The 19,225-nt window shown below is 42.8% G+C and overlaps 1 protein-coding gene across 6 annotated transcripts in view; it reads left to right on the forward strand.

Annotated features, from left to right (window-relative positions):
• The window catches only part of OSBPL1A (oxysterol binding protein like 1A), a 220,225-nt gene that overhangs the window by 182,113 nt on the left and 18,887 nt on the right, over positions 1 to 19,225 (forward strand). For 5 of the 6 annotated variants that reach the window (XM_018039467.1, XM_018039466.1, XM_018039468.1 and 2 more), the window contains one exon: positions 18,194 to 18,328. The exons of the other annotated variant lie outside the window; for it this stretch is intronic. In XM_018039467.1, coding sequence (XP_017894956.1) covers positions 18,194 to 18,328 — 135 coding nt within the window. The remainder of the gene's footprint in view (positions 1 to 18,193; positions 18,329 to 19,225) is intronic. 6 annotated transcript variants of the gene reach the window in all.

The following is a 19,225-nucleotide window of genomic DNA, read 5'->3' on the forward strand; positions in this document are numbered from 1 at the left end:
ACAAAGAGTCGGACATGACTGTGCAACTAACTTTCACTTTCACTGCATGGAGAGTAATTCAGCTAACCTCTCTGTAGCGGGATAACAAGATTTATCCCAGTCTTACCACTTCTTGTCTTTGAGACCCTGGGCAAGTTGCCTTGCTTCCCTGAGTAAAGTTAGAAGAATAATTAGTACTTTATAGCTGTGTTGAGAGATACATAAGATAACTTATGTAAAATGTCATGACAGTCCCTGGTTTAGCTTAATGCTCAACATCATTATCAGTAGTTAACCACACTTAGGGTTTCCCTGATAGCTCAGTTGGTAAAGAATCTGCCCGCAATTCAGGAGACCCCAATTCGATTCCTGGGTCAGGAAGACCCAGTGGAGAAGGAATAGGCTACCCACTCCAGTGTTCTTGGGCTTCCCTGGTGGCTCAGATGGTAAAGAATCCACCTGCAATGCTGGAAACCTGGGTTCAATCCCTGGTTTGGAGAGATCCCCTGGAGGAGGGAAAGGCTACCCACTCCAGTATTCTGGCCTGGAGAATTCCATGGACTGTATAGTCCATAGGGTCGCAGAGTCAGACATTACTAAGAGACTTTCACTTTTGCTTTTCAATCACATTTAATCAGAACACCTGGACTCTAACTCCATTTTGTTTACATTAAGACTCATCAGGACAAGGCAAATGTATACATTCTTCAAATGTTAATTATATACATTAATCTCTTAACTGGAATTTTCAGGACTAAAAATGATATCCTATAGAATTAATATTTTCAAACCCTTAGTAAACATAATTATCAGTGAGATCCAATATGTATATCAGTATGTGTGTGTTTAAAGCTAGTTTCGTAAAAAATGCTCATCATTAAAACGAATGATATTTTTCTATTAGATCAATGCTGATGCTAGCTCATTAAATTAATTTTGTAACCTGCTAATGAAAGGGCTTCCCTGGTTACTCAGATGGTAAAGAGTCCGCCTGCTATGTGGGAGACCTGGGTTTGATTCCTTGGGTCGGGAAGATCCCCTGGAGGAGAGCATGGCAACCGACTCCAGTATTCTTGGCTGGAGAATCCCCAGGGACAGAAGAGCCTGGCGGGCTACAGTCCATGGGATTGCAAAGAGTTGGACACGGCTGAGAGGCAGAGCACAGCACAGGGTATAAAATCCACAGTTACTGTAGAATTGGAATCACATTTGTTGAGTCAACAGAATTCGTATGAAAACCAGATGTGGTTTGGTGTTTTTTGGTGATCAGGGCAAGTCCAGCTTTCTGTATTTCTCTCTCTTAAGTCTGTCTCCTGCCATCTCCTGTCTCATTGGATGTCAGAGTTAGCAGTAGTGTCCTGAATTTGTTCAGGCTACTAACTGACAGTCATTTGGTGTATGTGTCAAGCAAGCATTATGTCTAAATGGAAATTAACCATCCTTTTAAAGATGGTAAATAATGTTATGTTAGCTTGTACCTGCATACTTTGAAAGATGCGCTATTTCTTCAGAAGAATGGTTTTACCTTTATTTTTAGGTGCAGAACTGTTTGTACAGTGACAGGCTGAATCATAGATAAAGCAAATAAAAACAGCTGTTTGGGTTGAAAGGGGACCATGGCGTGTTTTGAAACTTGTGTTTGTAGAACTTTCTGAATAAAATCATAGAGAAAGAGCTGCAGAGGAGGCAGTATTCGGGGCGAGTGTTCCCTGGTGATGTTTTGTAAGAGAGTAATGTTCTAGATGAATATTTATTCATGTGATCTGGCATTTGGAAGTATTGTTCTTTGGGCGCTGTTGTAGGCTCCCCTCTAAAGGGCAGGAGAATCAGTCCAAAAGGGCCAGCATTGTGCATAATGGAGATTTAAAGTACAACAGGTCTTGAGAGAGAAAGCAAGTAACATCCCCAGAGTAAATTTTTAAAGTAGTTTTTGGTATCAACCCCTCTCATATCTGCCTCCTTCTCTCCCCTCCCAAGGAAAATAGGTCAAAAATTAGAAGGTATTAGCATTCATAGGAGAAGGCAATGGCACCCCACTCCAGTACTCTTGCCTGGAAAATCCCATGGACGGAGGAGCCTGGTAGGCTTCAGTCCATGGGGTCGCTAGGAGTCAGACACGAGTGACCAAGTTCACTTTCACTTTTCACTTTCATGCACTGGAGAAGGAAATGGCAACCCACCCCATTGTTCTTGCCTGGAGAATCCCAGGGATGGGGGAGCCTGGTGGGCTGCTGTCTATGGGGTCGCACAGACTCAGACACGACTAAAGCAACTTAGCAGCAGCAGCAGCATTCATAGAGTATTAACATTCATAGAGTTTATTACCTTAACTTCAAAGTGTCAGTCCCAGGTGGTGCTAGTGGTAAAGAACCCGCCTGCCAATGCAGGAGACATAAGAAACACAGGTTCAATCCCTGGGTCAGGAAGATCCCCTGGAGAAGGAAATGACAACCCACTCCAGTATTCTTGCCTGGAAAATCCCATGGACAGAGGAGCCTGGTGGGCTACAGTCCATGGAGTTACAAAGAGTTGGACAGGATGGAAGCAACTTAGCACCCCTCAGGTAACAGCCTGTGTGAGGTGCTAGGTGGCTGTGAAACCAATGGGAATTCGAATTTGAAGTGAAGGTAGATTTGGAAACTCTCCCACTGCACTTTGGTGATTCTGTTCCACTTAGCAGTCCAGACACGTGGCTTCAGGTCCTTTCTGTGTGAGTAGATCTCAGAAGCCGTGGACAGACCCTTCAGCTAGCTCTTCCCATAGCTTCACATTCAGTTTCTCCTTTTCATGATGAAAAGAAAGTATTGGTCGCTCAGTCGTGTCTGACTCTTTGGACCCCGTGGGCTGTAGCTCACCAGGCTCCTCTGTCCATGGGATTCTCCAGGCAAGAATACTGGAATGGGTTGCCATTCGCTTCTCCAGGGGCTCTTCCCGACCCAGGGATTGAACCTGGGTCTCCCGCATTGCAGGTGGACTCTCTACAATCTGAGCCACTAGGAAGGCCCTGGCTTATCGTTTTATGATAAGAAGTCTCAAAAGTTGCAGAGGAAATCTGATATGCACCGTAGCTTTTCATGACGTCTCTGTCGACTTGAGCAATGAGAGCAGAGTGGGGAGAGTGGACATTCTGCTGGAACCCTCCCAGTTCCCGTTCAGCTGGGGTCTGGTCCCAGCTTTCTCAGAAATCAGTGCTCCTCATTTATGATGTTGTAGTTTATGGCATAGTGTCAGGAAGCCAGTAAGACATGGCTTTTAAGAATCCATGATAGGCGCTTGCCTGCCAGATGTGGTCTAGGTATAGATTCATTTTATCAGGAAGGAATGGAAGAGGAAATGGCAACCCACTCCAGTATTCTTGCCTGGAAAATCCCATGGACAGAGGAGCCTGGCGGGCTACAGTCCATTGGGTCGCAAAGAGTCGGACACGACTTAGCGCCTAAACACCACCAATTAGGAAAGAAAGTCAGTGTCTTCAGGCATGTGACGTCCTGGGCCCCTGAGCACCTGCTCCAGCCGGGCTTATTGTGCTCCATCCTCCACTGCCACACACAGGACACATTTTCCTTTGCTTTCTTTCCCAAAAGAACATAGAGACTTAGATTTCCAAAACTAATGACACCCTTTTTTTTTCTCCCAATTTGTTTTGGACAGGATTATGTTACCCAATGTTGGGTTATATACTACATGAAATGAATACTTTACATAACTGGAATTCAATCCTAAGTCTCTCTGTGATTGAAGCTTTTACTAAGCAGATTCCCATCTGAGCATTAATACTGGTGTTGGTTAGGAGTTTGAATTCTTTATTCCTTATTTCCTTACTCCCGTCGTCCTTTAAAGGATTCTAATGTCATAATCCCATTGTCTTCTGTTTCCCCTGTTTTCTTTCTCCTCTTCTCTCCAATCCTTTTACTATTTGTCAGCAGGACTCACCCAGTGGTTAGGTCATGGGTCACCATGCTTAGTGACTTTGGAAACCAGAGCCAGTGCCAGGTTGAGCAACCAAGGCATCCGGACACAAAATTTGAGTAGGTGCCTGCCCCTGAAGGCACTTCTGCTAAATGTCTTGGAGTCGTAGAATATTAATGTTCAGTTCAGTTCAGACGCTCAGTCGTGTCCGACTCTTTGCAACCCCATGAATAGCAGCATGCCAGGCCTCCCTGTCCATCACCAGCTCCCGGAGTTCACTCAGACTCGCATCCATCGAGTCAGTGATGCCATCCAGCCATCTCATCCTCTGTCGTCCCCTTCTCCTCCTGCCCCCAGTCCCTCCCAGCATCAGAGTCTTTTCCAATGAGTCAACTCTTCACATGAGGTGGCCAAAGTACTGGAGCTTGAGCTTTAGCATCATTCCTTCCAAAGAAATCCCAGGGCTGACGTCCTTCAGAATGGACTGACTGCATCTCCTTGCAGTCCAAGGGACTCTCAAGAGTCTTCTCCAACACCACAGTTCAAAAGCATCAATTCTTCAGCGCTCAGTCTTCTTCACAGTCCAACTCTCACATCCATACATGACTACTGGAAAAACCATAGCCTTGACTAGACGGACCTTAGTCGGCAGAGTAATGTCTCTGCTTTTGAATATACTATCTAGGTTGCTCATAACTTTTCTTCCAAGGAGTAATCGTCTTTTAATTTCTTGGCTGCAATCACCATCTGCAGTGATTTTGGAGCCTGACACTGTTTCTCCATCTATTTCCCATGAAGTGATGGGACCGGATGCCATGATCTTCATTTTCTGAATGTTGAGCTTTAAGCCAACTTGTTCACTCTCCTCTTTCACTTTCATCAAGAGGCTCTTTAGTTCCTCTTCACTTTCTGCCATAAGGGTGGTGCCATCTGCATATCTGAGGTTATTGATATTCCTCCGGCAATCTTGATTCCAGCTTGTGTTTCTTCCAGTCCAGCATTTCTCATGATGTACTCTGCATATAAGTTAAATAAGCAGGGTGACAATATACAGCCTTGACATACTTCTTTCCCTGTTTGGAACCAGTCTGTTTTCCATGTCCAGTTCTAACTGATGCTTCCTGACCTGCATACAGATTTTTCAAGAGGCAGGTCAGGTGGTCTGGTATTCCCATCTCTTTCAGAATTTTCCACAGTTTCTTGTGATCCACACAGTCAAAGGTTTTGGCATAGTCAATAAAGCAGAAATAGGTGTTTTTCTGGAACTCTCTTGCTTTTTCGATGATCCAGCGGATGTTGGCAATTTGATCTCTGGTTCCTCTGCCTTTTCTAAAACCAGCTTGAACATCAGGAAGTTCATGGTTCACATACTGCTGAAGCCTGGCTTGGAGAATTTTGAGCATTAATTGACTAGCATGTGAGATGAGTGCAATTGTGCGGTAGTTTGAGCATTCTTTGGCATTGCCTTTCTTTGGGATTGGAATGAAAACTGCCCTTTTCCAGTCCTGTGGCCACTGCTGAGTTTTCCAGATTTGCTGGCATATTGAGTGCAGCACTTTCACAGCATCATCTTTCAGGATTTGATATAGCTCTACTGTAATTCCATCACCTCCACTAGCTTTGTTCGTAGTGATGCTTTCTAAGGCCCACTTGACTTCGCATTCCAGGATGTGTGGCTCTAGGTGAGTGATCACACCATCGTGATTATCTGGGTCATGAAGATCTTTTTTATACAGTTCTTCTGTGTATTCTTGCCACCTCTTCTTAATATCTTCTGCTTCTGTTAGGTCCAGACCATTTCTGTCCTTTATCGAGCCCATCTTTGCATGAAATGTTCCCTTGGTATCTCTAATTTTCTTGAAGAGATCTCTAGTCTTTCCCATTCTGTTCTTTTCCTCTATTTCTTTGCATTGATCGCTGAAGAAGGCTTTCTTATCTCTTCTTGCTATTCTTTGGAACTCTTAATGTTAGATTATTATAAAAGGGTGAGGAAGATCTGTTATATTGTAAATACTAAGTTACTAAAGTGGAAATATTCTATCATTCTTAAAGTTACTCAGTACAACCAAATTCCATAAGAGATTTGAAAACTTTTATCTGTTTTTTTGCTCCTTTAACTCCTATTTCTGCTCTGTATTTACTATAGAGTATTACCCTAACCTAATTTTTTCATCTTTGTAAGTCTTTTATTGAGTACTCTATCATATTTTGTTATCCCAAAAATATAGAGTAAAATTAAAATTTAAGAATTTATATTTTATGGCCATAAGACTTGAGTACTAAAAGTTTCAATTTCTTCTTACATGAATGATCAAAATAAGAAACGTTACTAAGTTTATGAAACTATACCACAAAAGATAAAATGTTATTCATTAAAAAGGATTTTTTCATTTGGGTTAAGGTATCTGAGAATGAATTTCATGCATTGCTAGAATGAGACAGGGCAGTAACAGTTATGTTCTTATTTTTCAGTAGATTTGAAGATTAAGAAGCCTTGCTTATATTAATAGATGGGAGTAGGAGTTCTGTGTTTTTTTAATATCTAGCAATATCATCCATTCTTTGCCCTTTCCCGACTGTACGTTGAGTCAAATGGTAATATATCACCCATCAAAAATAATTTTTTATGATCCACAAGTTGACAGCTCAATTAAGACTTCTTTTAACGTTATTGGAAACCACATTAGAAAACTTAACTTGCAGGAGGTCTTGTTACCCTCCCTGGAGTCCTGGGCGTCTGGGTCTCTGGGAAACGCAGCGGAGCTGCTTCGCCAGGGCTCTCAATTTCTATTCCTGTAACTCACATCTACTTTGCAATACTGAGAGTGGATTGAGAAAATGGAAGATATTTTCCCTAAAACGTACCTTGTATAGTCTTTTTGTCATGAAATTCTTTTGTCTTACCATGAGCTTTAAATGTTTTCCCTGAAAACCTCAGACTCATCTCATTCTCTTGATGCAGAGTACCTGCCAAGTGACCTCAGAACCAGACGCATCCCCGGTCAGTCACTGTCAGGACTGATGTTATTTTGGGGTTCAGATAAACACGTTGGTCTGTGTCACGACAACTGTCTCATTCTTGAATTCTAAATATAAGCTCTAGATAAGATTGGAGCTTTGCCCAAACGGGTACATTATAGCATAAATACTGACTTAAGAGACAGGAGGCAGAAGAGGCAAAGTAGTTAAACAAAATGTGTCATCTCTACCACCCCACTCTACAGTGATCTGAAATGAATATCCGAGAAGTGACCGGAAGACCCTGCTTCTAATGTTGGGTCTTTGTCTTATGAGAAACAACAGGCCTTGACTTACGGAGATTTCCTTGGTACAAACCAGTACTGTATTTCTTTCTTCTTTTTTTTCAGCTTTTTATTTTGCATTGGGATACAGCCAGTTCACAGTGTTGTGATGGTTTCAGGTGAACAGCGAAGGCACTCAGCCATGCATCTACATGTATCCATTCTCCCCCAAACCCCCTCCCATCCAGGCTGCCACATAACATTGAGCCGAGTTAGCTGTGCAGTACCATAGGACCTTGTTGGTTATCCATTTTAAATATAGCAGTGTGGCCAGTACTGTATTTCTAAACTTCCTTTGCTTGGCGCCCTGAAGATTTTCACACAGTGGGGCAAAACTGCTACGCTAGGATTCAGGGTGGTGTAAGGGGTGGGGTCTCCCACCCCTCCCTGCACTAAGTAAATGAAAAGTGAAAATATTAGTTGCTCAGTCGTGTCCAACTCTTTGCAACTCCGTGGGCTGTCCATGGAATTATCCAGGCAAGAATACTGACATAGGTTGCCGTTCCCTTCTCCAGGGGTTCTTCTCAACCTAGAGATTGAACCCGCGTCTTCTAAATTGCAGGCAGATTCTTTATCAAACAAAGGGCGTTGTAAAAGGAGAAGTGGGAAAAGGGCCACAGAGTGACTTCCGTTGCAGGTGCATCCTCGGCCCATCAGTTCTCAGGTAGGAGTGTGTGTGGAGGGTGAGCACCCACGGTCCATTCCCCTTCAGCATCCCTGCCCACAGTCATGGGGAACCTTCGGGGACTACAGTGTGGAGACCGTGGCTCTGGTCCAAGCGTCCAGCCAGTGCTTTAGGCATCCTTCCATGTTCCCACCTGGTGCTGGTCTAGTAAGAGGGCTTGCGCAGCCTCCCAACCCTGACAATGTTCAGCTACAAGACAGGAAGAACAGGAAAGGAATATATTGCCCCTCAATGCTCTTCTTGTCTTTTTCCTCCCTGTTTTTTTTTTTTTTTTTTGCCACTGGCTGCATCCAACTATCCATGGTGTGGTTCATTCAGTTCACACACAGACACCCCTGTCCGGTGTGTAGTTCCTTTGTTTCTGGGTGGCGTGCTCCCCAGGGCTGGTCTGTGAGGGCCGAGGAGCAGAGGTGTAACCACAGAAAGAGGCAGGAGAGTGGCAGGCTTGTTCAGTCTGTGCATCCAGAGTGGTCCCCAAGGGCTGTCCTGCGAGGTCTTGGTGTGGCCACTTTGGGTGTGATTGGTGTATTAGGATGGCAAGAACCCCTCACGTGATGGTCAAATTATAGAGGATAGACCTCTTGTGGAGAGGGAGGTGACTGGGTAGCATGAGATGGGAAAGAGACCTCTGACCGTCCAAGGCCCTTCTGTGTAAGGAGGATACATTTTCACGTCTTTGGTAGCTGTGCAAGGTAGGAGGGCTGTTGTGGAGAGAGGATCCAGTGCCAACCTTGGCACACCCAGGGGACAGAGCCCAGGCTGCTACCAGTGCTGCCCGTCAGTGAGGAACCTAGAAGCCCGCTTAGTGCTTGGGTCGCACACCTGGGTGAGCATCCTGCCTACTGGCAGACTTAGCTTAAGACCCAAGCTGAGCTGGTCTCTAACCCAAGTCTTAAATATTTGCACGGTTGGCCATTATGATGCTAGGCGTAACACTTATAAACTGTTTCTTATTTCAGACTTGGCCTTGCCTGTGGGTTGTTTATGTAGTGCTTAAGGGACAAAGCAGCCTGCTTTTTTTTCCTTCTCAGTTTGTCAGCTGATGAGCAGCTGCAATTAAGAGTTTCTTCAGTTTCATCATTGGTTGCTATTAATTTGCATGGATAAATTTAAACTTTGCTTTCAGCTGGGTCACAAGGTAGAATTGCCTGGCATAAATATTTAATTTTTCCAGCTGACTGAAGCTTTCAGTGATAAAAGCATTCTAGCTCATGTTCCTTCCTGAAACTTGACCTTCATAATATGCATTGTTGCTTTTCCTATTACTGGAATATATACCCTATTCATTGGTTGTATACAGCATCTAGAGAATCCAGTACCAAACTTCATTGTCTTGTAAGTAAAAATGGTGTCTCTGTGAATTTCCAAGAGGGAGCGAAATATAATTTGTATTGCCAAGTTTTTCATTATATATCCATTATATAAATTTCATTATATAAATTTAAATTTAAGCAATTAAAATAATTGTAAGATTTAGCTCAGTTTAGTCGCACAGTCGTGTCCGACTCTTTGCGACCTCGTGGACTACAGCATGCCAGGCCTCCCTGTCCATCACCAACTCCTGGAGTCCACCCAAACCCATGTCCATTGAGTCGTTGATACCGTCCAACCATTTCATCCTCTGTTGTCCCCTTCTCCTCCTGCCCTCAATCTTTCCCAGCATCAGGGTCTGTTCAAATGAGTCAGCTCTTCGCATCAGGTGGCCAAAGTATTGGAGTTTCAGCTTCAACATTAGTCCTTCCAATGAAGACCCAGGATTGATCTCCTTTAGGATGGACAGGTTGGATCTCCTTGCAGTCCAGGGGACTCTCAAGAGTCTTTTCCAACACCACAGTTCAAAAGCATCAATTCTTCGGCACTCAACTTTCTTCAAGTCCAACTCTCACATCCATACATGACCACTGGAAAAACCATAGTCTTTGACTATATGGACCTTTGTGGACAGAGTGATGTCTCTGCTTTTTAGTATGCTGTCTAGGTTGGTTATGGGGCTTCCCTGGTGCTCAGACAGTAAAGCATCTGCCTTTAATGAAGGAGACCCAGGTTCAATCCCTGGGTCGGGAAGATTCCCTGGAGAAGGAAATGGCAACCCACTCCAGTATTCTTGCCTGGAGAATTCCATGGATTGAGGAGCCTGGTAGGCTACAGTCCATGGGGTTGCAAAGAGTCGGACATGACTAAGCGACTTCACTTCACTTCACTTCTAGGTTGGTTATAACTTTCCTTCCAAGTTTAATAATAATTACAGGCTAATAGAGGCAAAAAAATTGCAAGTTCATTGCTATATTTTAAATAATCTGTTAGACTGTTCTACGCAGTTGAGGTGGTTTTTATGGTTGTCTGGATCTGTATTTGTATGTTCTATCAGGGCTTTTTCTGTCCCTTCCACTCCCTGTTACTTGGGCCACAAGCTTGCCTTTTCATTTTCTTGAATGCTTGCATTCTGAGTTACTGAAAGAAGCAGGAGGAAGGTGTTTAAATTATTCTTGATTACAAAATTGGATTTAAAGACCCTTTTAGAATTTGGGAAGCTTTTCAAATGATTAAAAAGGAATCTGCCCATTGAATGGATGATAAAACCATGTCCTTTGTGACTTGGTCTCCAGAGTTGACACCACACTCTTTCATTGACTTGCTGATTCATATGAAGTCTAACCAACAGGTGCTAAATAGCCAGTATCTAGCAGGCTTGTGACTGTCCCATTCTTGCTTGTTTATTTTCTCAGGAATATGTATGTGAGGTTATGGCAATGCATAGCATAGAGATAAAAGATTAAGGCCCTAGGCCTGGATTCCCATCTGGCATCATCGTCATTGTCTAGTTGCTAAGTCATGTCCGACTCTTGTGACCCCATGGACCGTAAACCTGCCAGGTTCCTCTGTCCATGGGATTCCCCAGGCAAGAATACTGGAGTGGGTTGCCGTTTCCTTCTCCAGGGGATCTTCCTAACACAGGAATCGAACAGGTCTCATGCATTGCTGGTGGATTCTTTACTGACTGAGCTACGATGGAAGCCCTGAGCCACCATGATTATGTGTGTGTATGCGTGTGCTCAGTTGTGTCCAACTCTTTGTGGCCCCGTGGACGGCAGCCCACCAGGCTCCTCTGCCCGTGGAGTTTTCCAGGCAAGAATACTGGAGTGGGGTGCCATTTCCTACTCCAGGGGATCTTCCCAACACAGGGATCGAACTCGCATCTCTTGGATTTCCTGCTTTGGTAGGCGGATTCTTTACCAGTAGCGCCACCTGGGAAGCCCACCATCATTATGAAAGCAGCAGGTGTCACCCACTGGCATATCTTTTGTTCCCTCAGTGAGTGTTTAATAGCCATTCTAGTATTTTTAGGGGGAAAAGTTCAAATTCAAACTTCCAGGTAAAGTCCTTCATTCCTTTACTGAATAAATCCTTTTAAAATTCCTTTAAACCTCACCCTGCTCGTGTGCACCACAAAGCAAAATGTAGAAACGAGAGCAGAGTCAGAAATGGCATCACTCATGTCACATACCGTCAAGGGCCAGGGCTCACATCGCCGCCCTGGTGAAGCCCCTGTCGTCTTGGCGATTGGACCCGACATCCAGCCTTGGCAGAACTACACGATGCCTCCCGGCTGGGGCGGTGGGGAGGGGAGAAAGAGGTGTCCTTCCCTCACTCCCTCACCTTTTAAGGTCAGAACTCAAGCCACGCTGCCCCCAGGGTAGCGCTTCTGCAGCTTGGCTGCCAGGTGACAGGACACAGTATCCCAGCCTTTGAAGCCACCTTGCCTCCTCACAACCTTGGAGGGCTTGGCCGTCTTGCAGGTGCTGCTAACAGTAGTGGTCCCATAGTTGACATGCATTGCTCGCCTAATGTATGCCTGGCGCTGTTGTGAGTGTTTCGTGTGAGCTAACTAATCTAATCCCAAAAGCGAAGTCCCCACCTGGTGGAGAAGTGACACCAGCATTAGGTAGCAGGGGCATGTGCTCTCAGCCCATTCGTTTCTTTTGTTCTTTTCAAGTTATAAGATGCATACAGTGTAATGGTTACCACTCTAACTGGAAGCGTGCGGTTCAGTGGCATTTGTACTTTATCCTTGTGCTGCTTCACCCCTCTCTCTCCACGAAACTCTTTTCATCTCACGTGGCCGATGCTCTGCATCCCTGCATCAGCAACTCCCCCTCCGCCCCTCTCCCCCACACCCAGCCCTGGCAGCCACTATTGTGCCCTCTGTTCAGAAGGCCGCCTTTCAGCCACAACACTGCTGTCCCGGGACCCCAGGACTGGACCATTCTGAGTGTATCTAGCTGCTCCTCCTTTTCCATCATGCCAGATACACTGTATTTCTTTAGTCTAATTTATGACTAGCAGAATGTCAGCCTGTGTGTCCTAAGGTGGTCCACTTTCCATGGTTCGAGGTTGTCAGCTTCCCCATCCCTTCCTTTGGCCAGGCTGAAAGTGTTAAGATTTTTAAATTGTATCTCTTGTTTTACCCCTGATTGTAAGAGAAATACACGTCCCTTTTAGGAAGTTTAGAAAATACAGAAAAGTGCAAAGATTATCAAGATTACCTGGACTTCCAACTCCTAGAGACAACCGCTGTTAACTTTTTGATACCGCTACCTTCTAATATTTCTCTATATAACATACAGTTTACAAAATATTTTTAAACATGTTGCATTGTAACCTACTTTTTCACACATTTTCCCATGTGAACTAGCGTGCATCATTCAACAAGAGGGTTCTGAGCTCAGGGAGTTTGTATCCCAGTGAAAGAGTCGAGAGAGGTTAGTGCTTTGTGATAAATGCCCAATCGGAGTAAACTCGGGGGCAGTGGGAATACACGGGAGCACGTGGGGGCAGGGGCACCTGTGTTGTGCTCTGTTCTGAGGGCATGAGGACACAGGCAAGTATGAGCTATTATCCCTTCCCTCGGGAATTGTATCACTGGGTACTTAGCAAGTTGTGTTGGTTAATACTTCTGACATAGCAGCAGGTCATCCAATCTGTGATCAGATGCTCACTTGTACAATACAGATTATGTGTTCCAGGAGCTGGGAGAGATGAGAAATCAAGGAGGAGAGGCTTGAACTGGGCTTTGAAGTTCTACCGGGGAAGAGATACCAAAAAAAAAAAAAAATTAAGGGAAGTGAGGGCATTCTGGGTCAGGATTGGCTATGACAAGACATTTATGTTTTTAAACATTAATTAATTAATTAGACTGGGCGGGATCTTTAGTTGCAGCATGTGGGATCTAGTTCCCTTGAACGGGGCTCAAATCTACACTCCCTGTATTGAGAGTGTGGAGTCTTAACCACTGGACCCTCCAGGGAAGTCGCATAATGAGACTTTTAATCTGGTGTCTAAAGCAGTGCCTGGCACCTAGTAGGTGCTGAGTTAAAAGTTTTTAGAAAGATATGTTGAAAGAATTTTATTTCTATATGTGTACTTTGTATGGTCAAGTTGCTTTAAAAGAGACCATCTTGGTGGACCTTTTTTTTTTTTTTTAGGTGCAACTGACAAATATTTAAAGTCTGTATCAAGATGATTGGATGTATGTATGTATTGTGACAGGATTCCCCCATCAAGCTAATTAACATACCCAGTCCCTCAGATGTGTAGCATTTTTTGGTGACAGCATTTAAGTTCTCCTCTTCTTTCATTCATACAAAACAGCATTATCAGTTGTCTACCATGTTATGTGGTAGATCCTCGGGACTTATTCATATTATAACTGAAAGTTCATACACTTTTACCAACTTCTGCCTAATTTCCCCACCCTGAAGCCTTAGGCAATGACTTTCTACTATGTTTTTATTGGTTCAATATATATATTTTTTTATGGTTCGCCTATGTGTGACATAATGCCGTATTTGTCTGTCTGGTTTATTTCACTTAGCATAAGTACCTCCAGTTTCATCCATGTTGTCATAAATGGCAAGATTTCCTTTTGTGAGGCCAAGTAATATTCATGTATATGTGCACGTACAGATATACACACACACACCCGTGTTTTCTTGATCCATTTATCCATTGATGGACACTTGGCTTGTTTCCATTGTGTATTCTTGGCAAGAATTAATTGACCATAAATGCATGGATTTATTTCTTGGCTCTCTATTCCATTCATCCACCTGTCCATTTCTATGCCAGTTCTGTACTATTTTGATTAGTATATCTTTGTGATAGAGTTTGGAATCAGGGGGCTTGATGCCTCCAGCTTTGTTGCTCTTTCTCAAGATTGGCTATTCAAGGTCTTTTGTGGTCCTGTACAAATTTCAGGATTGTTTTTCCTTTATCTGTGAAAAAATGCCACTGGAATTTTGATAAGGATTGAATTGACTATATCACTTTGGGTAGTTTGGACATTTTAACAACTTTTGTAATCCATGGGGCTTCCCTGGTGGCTTAGAGGATAAAGCGTCTGCTCACAATGCGGGAGACCTGGGTTCGATCCCTGGGTAGGGAAGATCCCCTGGAGAAGGAAATGGCAACCCACTCCAGTACTCTTGCCTGGAAAATCCCATGGACGGAGGAGCCTGATAGGCTATAGTCCATGGGGTCGCAAAGAGCCGGACATGACTGAGCGACTTCACTTCACTTCTTGTAATCCATGAGCACAGAATATCTTTCCATTTATTCCTGTCTTCTGTGATTTCTTTTGTTAACGTCTTACAGTTTTCAGTGTATAGATCTTTCACCTCCTTGGTTAAATTTATTCCTAAGTATTTTATTCTTTTTGATGATATTGTAAGTGGGATTGCTTTCTTAATATCTTTTTCTGATAGCTTATTCTTGGTGTATTGAAACGCAACTGATTTTTGTAAGTTGGTTTTGTACCCTGCAACTCACTGAACTCACATATTGGTTCCATTGGTGTTTTGGTGGAGTCTTTAGGGTTTTCTATTTATAATATCATTTGCAAACAGAGATAATTTTACTTCTTACTTCCTAATTTAAATGCCTTTTCTTTTTCTTGCGTTAGTACTCTGGCTAGAACTTACCATGAAAGGATGAATTTTGTCAAATGCTTTTTCTGCATCTATTGAGATGATCATGTATTTCTATTCTTCATTTTACTAATGTGGTATATAATATTGATTGCTTGGCTTGTGTTGAACCATCCTGCTTCTCTGGACTAAATCCCACTTGAGCATGGTGTATGACGCTTTAAATGTATTGTTGAGTTCAGCTTGGTAATGTTTTCTTTTACGTCTGTGTTCATCGTGGATATTGGCCTATAATTTTCTTTTCTGGGTCTGCTTTTGTCCTTCTCTGGTTTTAGTGTCAGGATAATGTTGACCTTGTAAAATGACTGGAAATGTTCCCTCCTCTTCTGTTTTTGAATAGTTTGAGAAGGATCAGTATTAATTTTACTTTAAATGCCTGGCAGAATTCACCAAAAGATATCTGGTCTTAGACTTTTGTTTGTTGCCAGGTCTTTGATTACTGCTTCAGTCTCTTTACTAGTAATTGATCTGTTCAGATTTCCTATTTCTACATGATTCAAGTTTGGTAGGTATGTTGTTTCCAGAAATTTATCCATTTCTGAGGTTGTTCATATTTCTTCCTACAGTCTTGATTCCACCTTGTGATTCATCCAGCCCAGCATTTCTCATGATGTACTCTGCTTATAAGTTAAATAAGCAGGGTGACAATATATAGCCTTGTTGTACTCCTTTCCCAATTTTTAACCAGGCATTTGTTCCATGTCGTTCTAACGGCTGCTTCTTGACTTGCGTACAGCTTTCTCAGGAGACAGGTAAGGTAAGGTGGTCTGATACTCCCTAATGTTTATGTTTAGGATTCTGTTTTTTAATCTTCATTCTAGATTTAAAAGTGAACTACTTTGCCCCATTCAATATTTGACTATCCTTCAGTTAAATTTTTCTGTAAAGAAAATGACCATGATTGAATGAACAGATTGGAAGTACTGCTCTTCCCTTTGATGTTAAAAGAAAATCTGACTTCCAGGCAGCAGTAGTAGGAGTACAAATAGGATAAAGGCGTTTTGGAAGGCATTCAGCTCGGGAGTAACAGTAAAAATTTTAAATGAGTGCACACCTTTGATCTAAAAAACCCACTTATAGAAATTTACTTTAAAACCATGTTTGCTCATGTTCTAAAAGATTAAATTGTTCATGGTATAGCTATATACCATAGTATATAGTCCATGGTATAGCCATATACCATAAGTGAAAGTGAAGTTATTCAGTCGTGTCCGACTCTTTGCAACCCCGTGGACTGTAGCCTACCAGACTTCTCCATCTTTGGGGTTCTCCAGGCAAGAATACTGGAGTGGGTTGCCATTTCCTTCTATATATATATAGACTTAAAAATTTTTTTTAATGAATAAATGTAGCATTTGCTAATGTGCCCAGAACTAGTCTTAAGTGTTTTGCAAGTAATGGTCTTAGAAGAATGCTTTGTAGTAGATTATGCTATATACATTGTTAGATTAATGCCATGGTATTGTAAGGAAGCTGGCAGAGTTTAACTCGGCCAGAGTTGCACGACTGCTAAATGAGAGAGCCTGTCATGGAGCTCAGTCTGATTCTGATGTCTTAACCACTGAATAGTACAGGGATTACAAAGAGCTTGACAGACTTAGTGATGTACTGTACATGTGTGTAAGACCTCCAAACACCGGGACAGCAAAAAAGGCAAGTCAATGAGCCAGTACACAGAGCAGATGCCATGCTTTTAAAAAATCCAGTAAGGTATATGTGTACACACACATGTACATACATGTGTGTAAATACACAGCAGTGTACCCCAAACTGTTGTTGATGCTTTGCCTCTAAGGAAAGGAGCATTTTCATGTTTTTACTTCTATTACTGAGCATTGCATACTCCTTTTTTTCTTTTTTTTTTTTTAAAAGAAAAAACCCATGAAGGTATTTTAAGTAAAAGAGAGAGTCTGAGACATCTCAGTTAAGACAAGCCTTGGCAGTTCCCCTCTTTCTTGACTTGGCCCACCAGTGAGTTTCTGCATTTACCAAGATCTCAGGGTGTTACATAGTAAAGAGCCTTCTGTTCTTTATCTCCTTATACATTCCTGTTCTCCTTTGTCTTCCCAGAGAGGCAGTGTAAACCTATCATTTCTTTTCATTACATTGAGATGCTTTATCTGTCTGCATTCTGCAGTGTTTTATGATAATAAATGAGCTTCTTTTGTGTGTGTGCGTGTGCACATGGTGGTTGTAGTTTTGTGAAGGTCACTTTATTCTTAATTGTGCACATGCGTAAAAATGTAGATGGTTAGAGGGGTGGGAGGAAGCAGATGGCATCAACCTGGATGGTGCCTTGGGGTTGTTCACATGATCGTGGTTTTAGTTAGCAGGTTTCACGAAAGACCTAATTCCCACGAGAAAGGTAAATAATGATAGGTGGAAGCTTGGGAAGATTATGAGAATAATCTAGAGAAAACCAAGATAAGTTTGTTATCTAATGAATTTTTTTTTTTAAGATCCTGTGGTGCTCCTGTTTGCTGGCAGGATATGGTAGTGGAAGTGACAGTGTTAGTTGCTTGGTTGTATCCGACTCTTTGCTTCCCCATGAACTGTAGCCCACCAGGCTCCTCTGTCCATGCAGTTCTCCAGGAAAGAATACTGGGTTAGGTTGCCATTCCCTTCTCTAGGGGATCTCCCGACCCAGGGATTGAACCCAGGTCTCCTATGTTGCAGGTGGATTCACCTTCTGAGCCACCAGGGAAGCCCCAGGATATGGTAAATAGAGGTGAAAGGTTGCAATTGAGGTTACAGGACCCCTGCCCAGTCATTAAATTATTCTCGGACCTCAACATGATTGTGTCATTCTATCAGACAGAATTTAGTATCTATTCTGTGAAATATACATTAGCCGTCTAGCACCCTAGTTCATAACGCATATGAATGTGCTCAGAAAACCTCAATATTGTCTGTGAAAAGCAGTCTGAAGTTCTTTTGAAAAATCATCCCCAAAAATGGTCTGTGCGGTAGCTTCCTAGCCCAGTGTGGAGATGTTTGGTCTTTGCGTCCCCATCACCTTTATTTGTCATTTGCTAATTCTGAGCTGAGGCAGACTTAGTAACAGTCGTCATCTCACTGATCACTAGTAGACTGCAAGCTCCTCGAAGCCAAGGAAGACCGTCTGGGTAGTCTTTGTATTTCCTTCAAGGCCTAGAACAGTATATTCCACATGGTTAGATGATCTGGGAACACTTAGGTAATTGAACTAATACTAATTAAATTTCCTGGGTCGCTGTTTTCTGTGACTTTCTTTCCAGGAACCTGTTATGTCGGGATGGAAGCATGTAGGTTTACTCTGTATTTTGGACATCAGTTTCCATTTTCTTATTCACTAGGAACTCTCCAAGATCACCATGCCAGTTATATTTAATGAGCCTTTGAGCTTCCTCCAGCGACTCACTGAATATATGGAGCATACATACCTCATCCACAAGGCCAGTTCGCTCGCTGATCCTGTGGAAAGGATGCAGGTGCGTGTCACCAAGCCCTGGGAAAGACTGAAGTCTTGGAAGGTCTTCTCTGCCACCTCCCCTGCCTCCCCGCCCCCAACCTACACGCACAGAAGTCATGTTAAGTTTAATGCAAGGTTAGGAAATGTTATTAATACATAGCATGTTTGGATTGTCATCTGTGTTCCTTCCGCAGACCAGTGAGGATTGGAAGAAAGCAGAAAGGTCCAAAACCAAACCTGAGTTTGGTGAGCTGTTTCTGAGTCATTGTTTTAGAAAGTGGCATTGTGTTGGGGGAAGACAGTTCAGCCTTTCAGACTTCTCAGAGTGTTTCTAGGAAGACATGTATATACATACACATATAAATAAATGTATTTATGCTTATGTGTTTATATAAATATACACATACTACTATAGGTTAAAAAAGAGGACAAGAAGGAATTGTACGTCTTGATTTTTTTTTTGAAGGGAAATATTCATGTGATGTATATGGATGGACTAGACACAGGGAGAGTGGATACACTGTTCTCCTTCCAGCAAAGCAATAGCATTCTAAATGGAGTCTTGTGTCCTTTCATGTATGTAAAGCAGCTTTTCCCAACCTCACTGGACTTGATACCAGTTTGTTTGGTTTTATCTCTTCACCCCATCCTAAAAGGGATGTGAAAGTGTTAGTCACCCAGTCACATCTGACTCTTTGTGACCCAGTGGACTGTAGCCCACCAGGCTCCTCTGTCCATGGGATTTCCCAGACAAGAATACTGGAATGGGTTGCCATTCCTTTCTCCAGGGCATCTTCTAGATCCAGGGATCAAACCTGAGTCTCCTGCATTGCAGGCAGATTTTTTACCATCTGGTGGTGTACTTTTTAGAAATTTTAAAGGAATTAAAAGTAATGTCAGATTTGAGAGTCTTTTT

This window comes from Capra hircus, chromosome 24 (genome assembly GCF_001704415.2).
Source record: "Capra hircus breed San Clemente chromosome 24, ASM170441v1, whole genome shotgun sequence".
In the NCBI taxonomy this organism is placed as follows: domain Eukaryota; kingdom Metazoa; phylum Chordata; class Mammalia; order Artiodactyla; family Bovidae; genus Capra; species Capra hircus.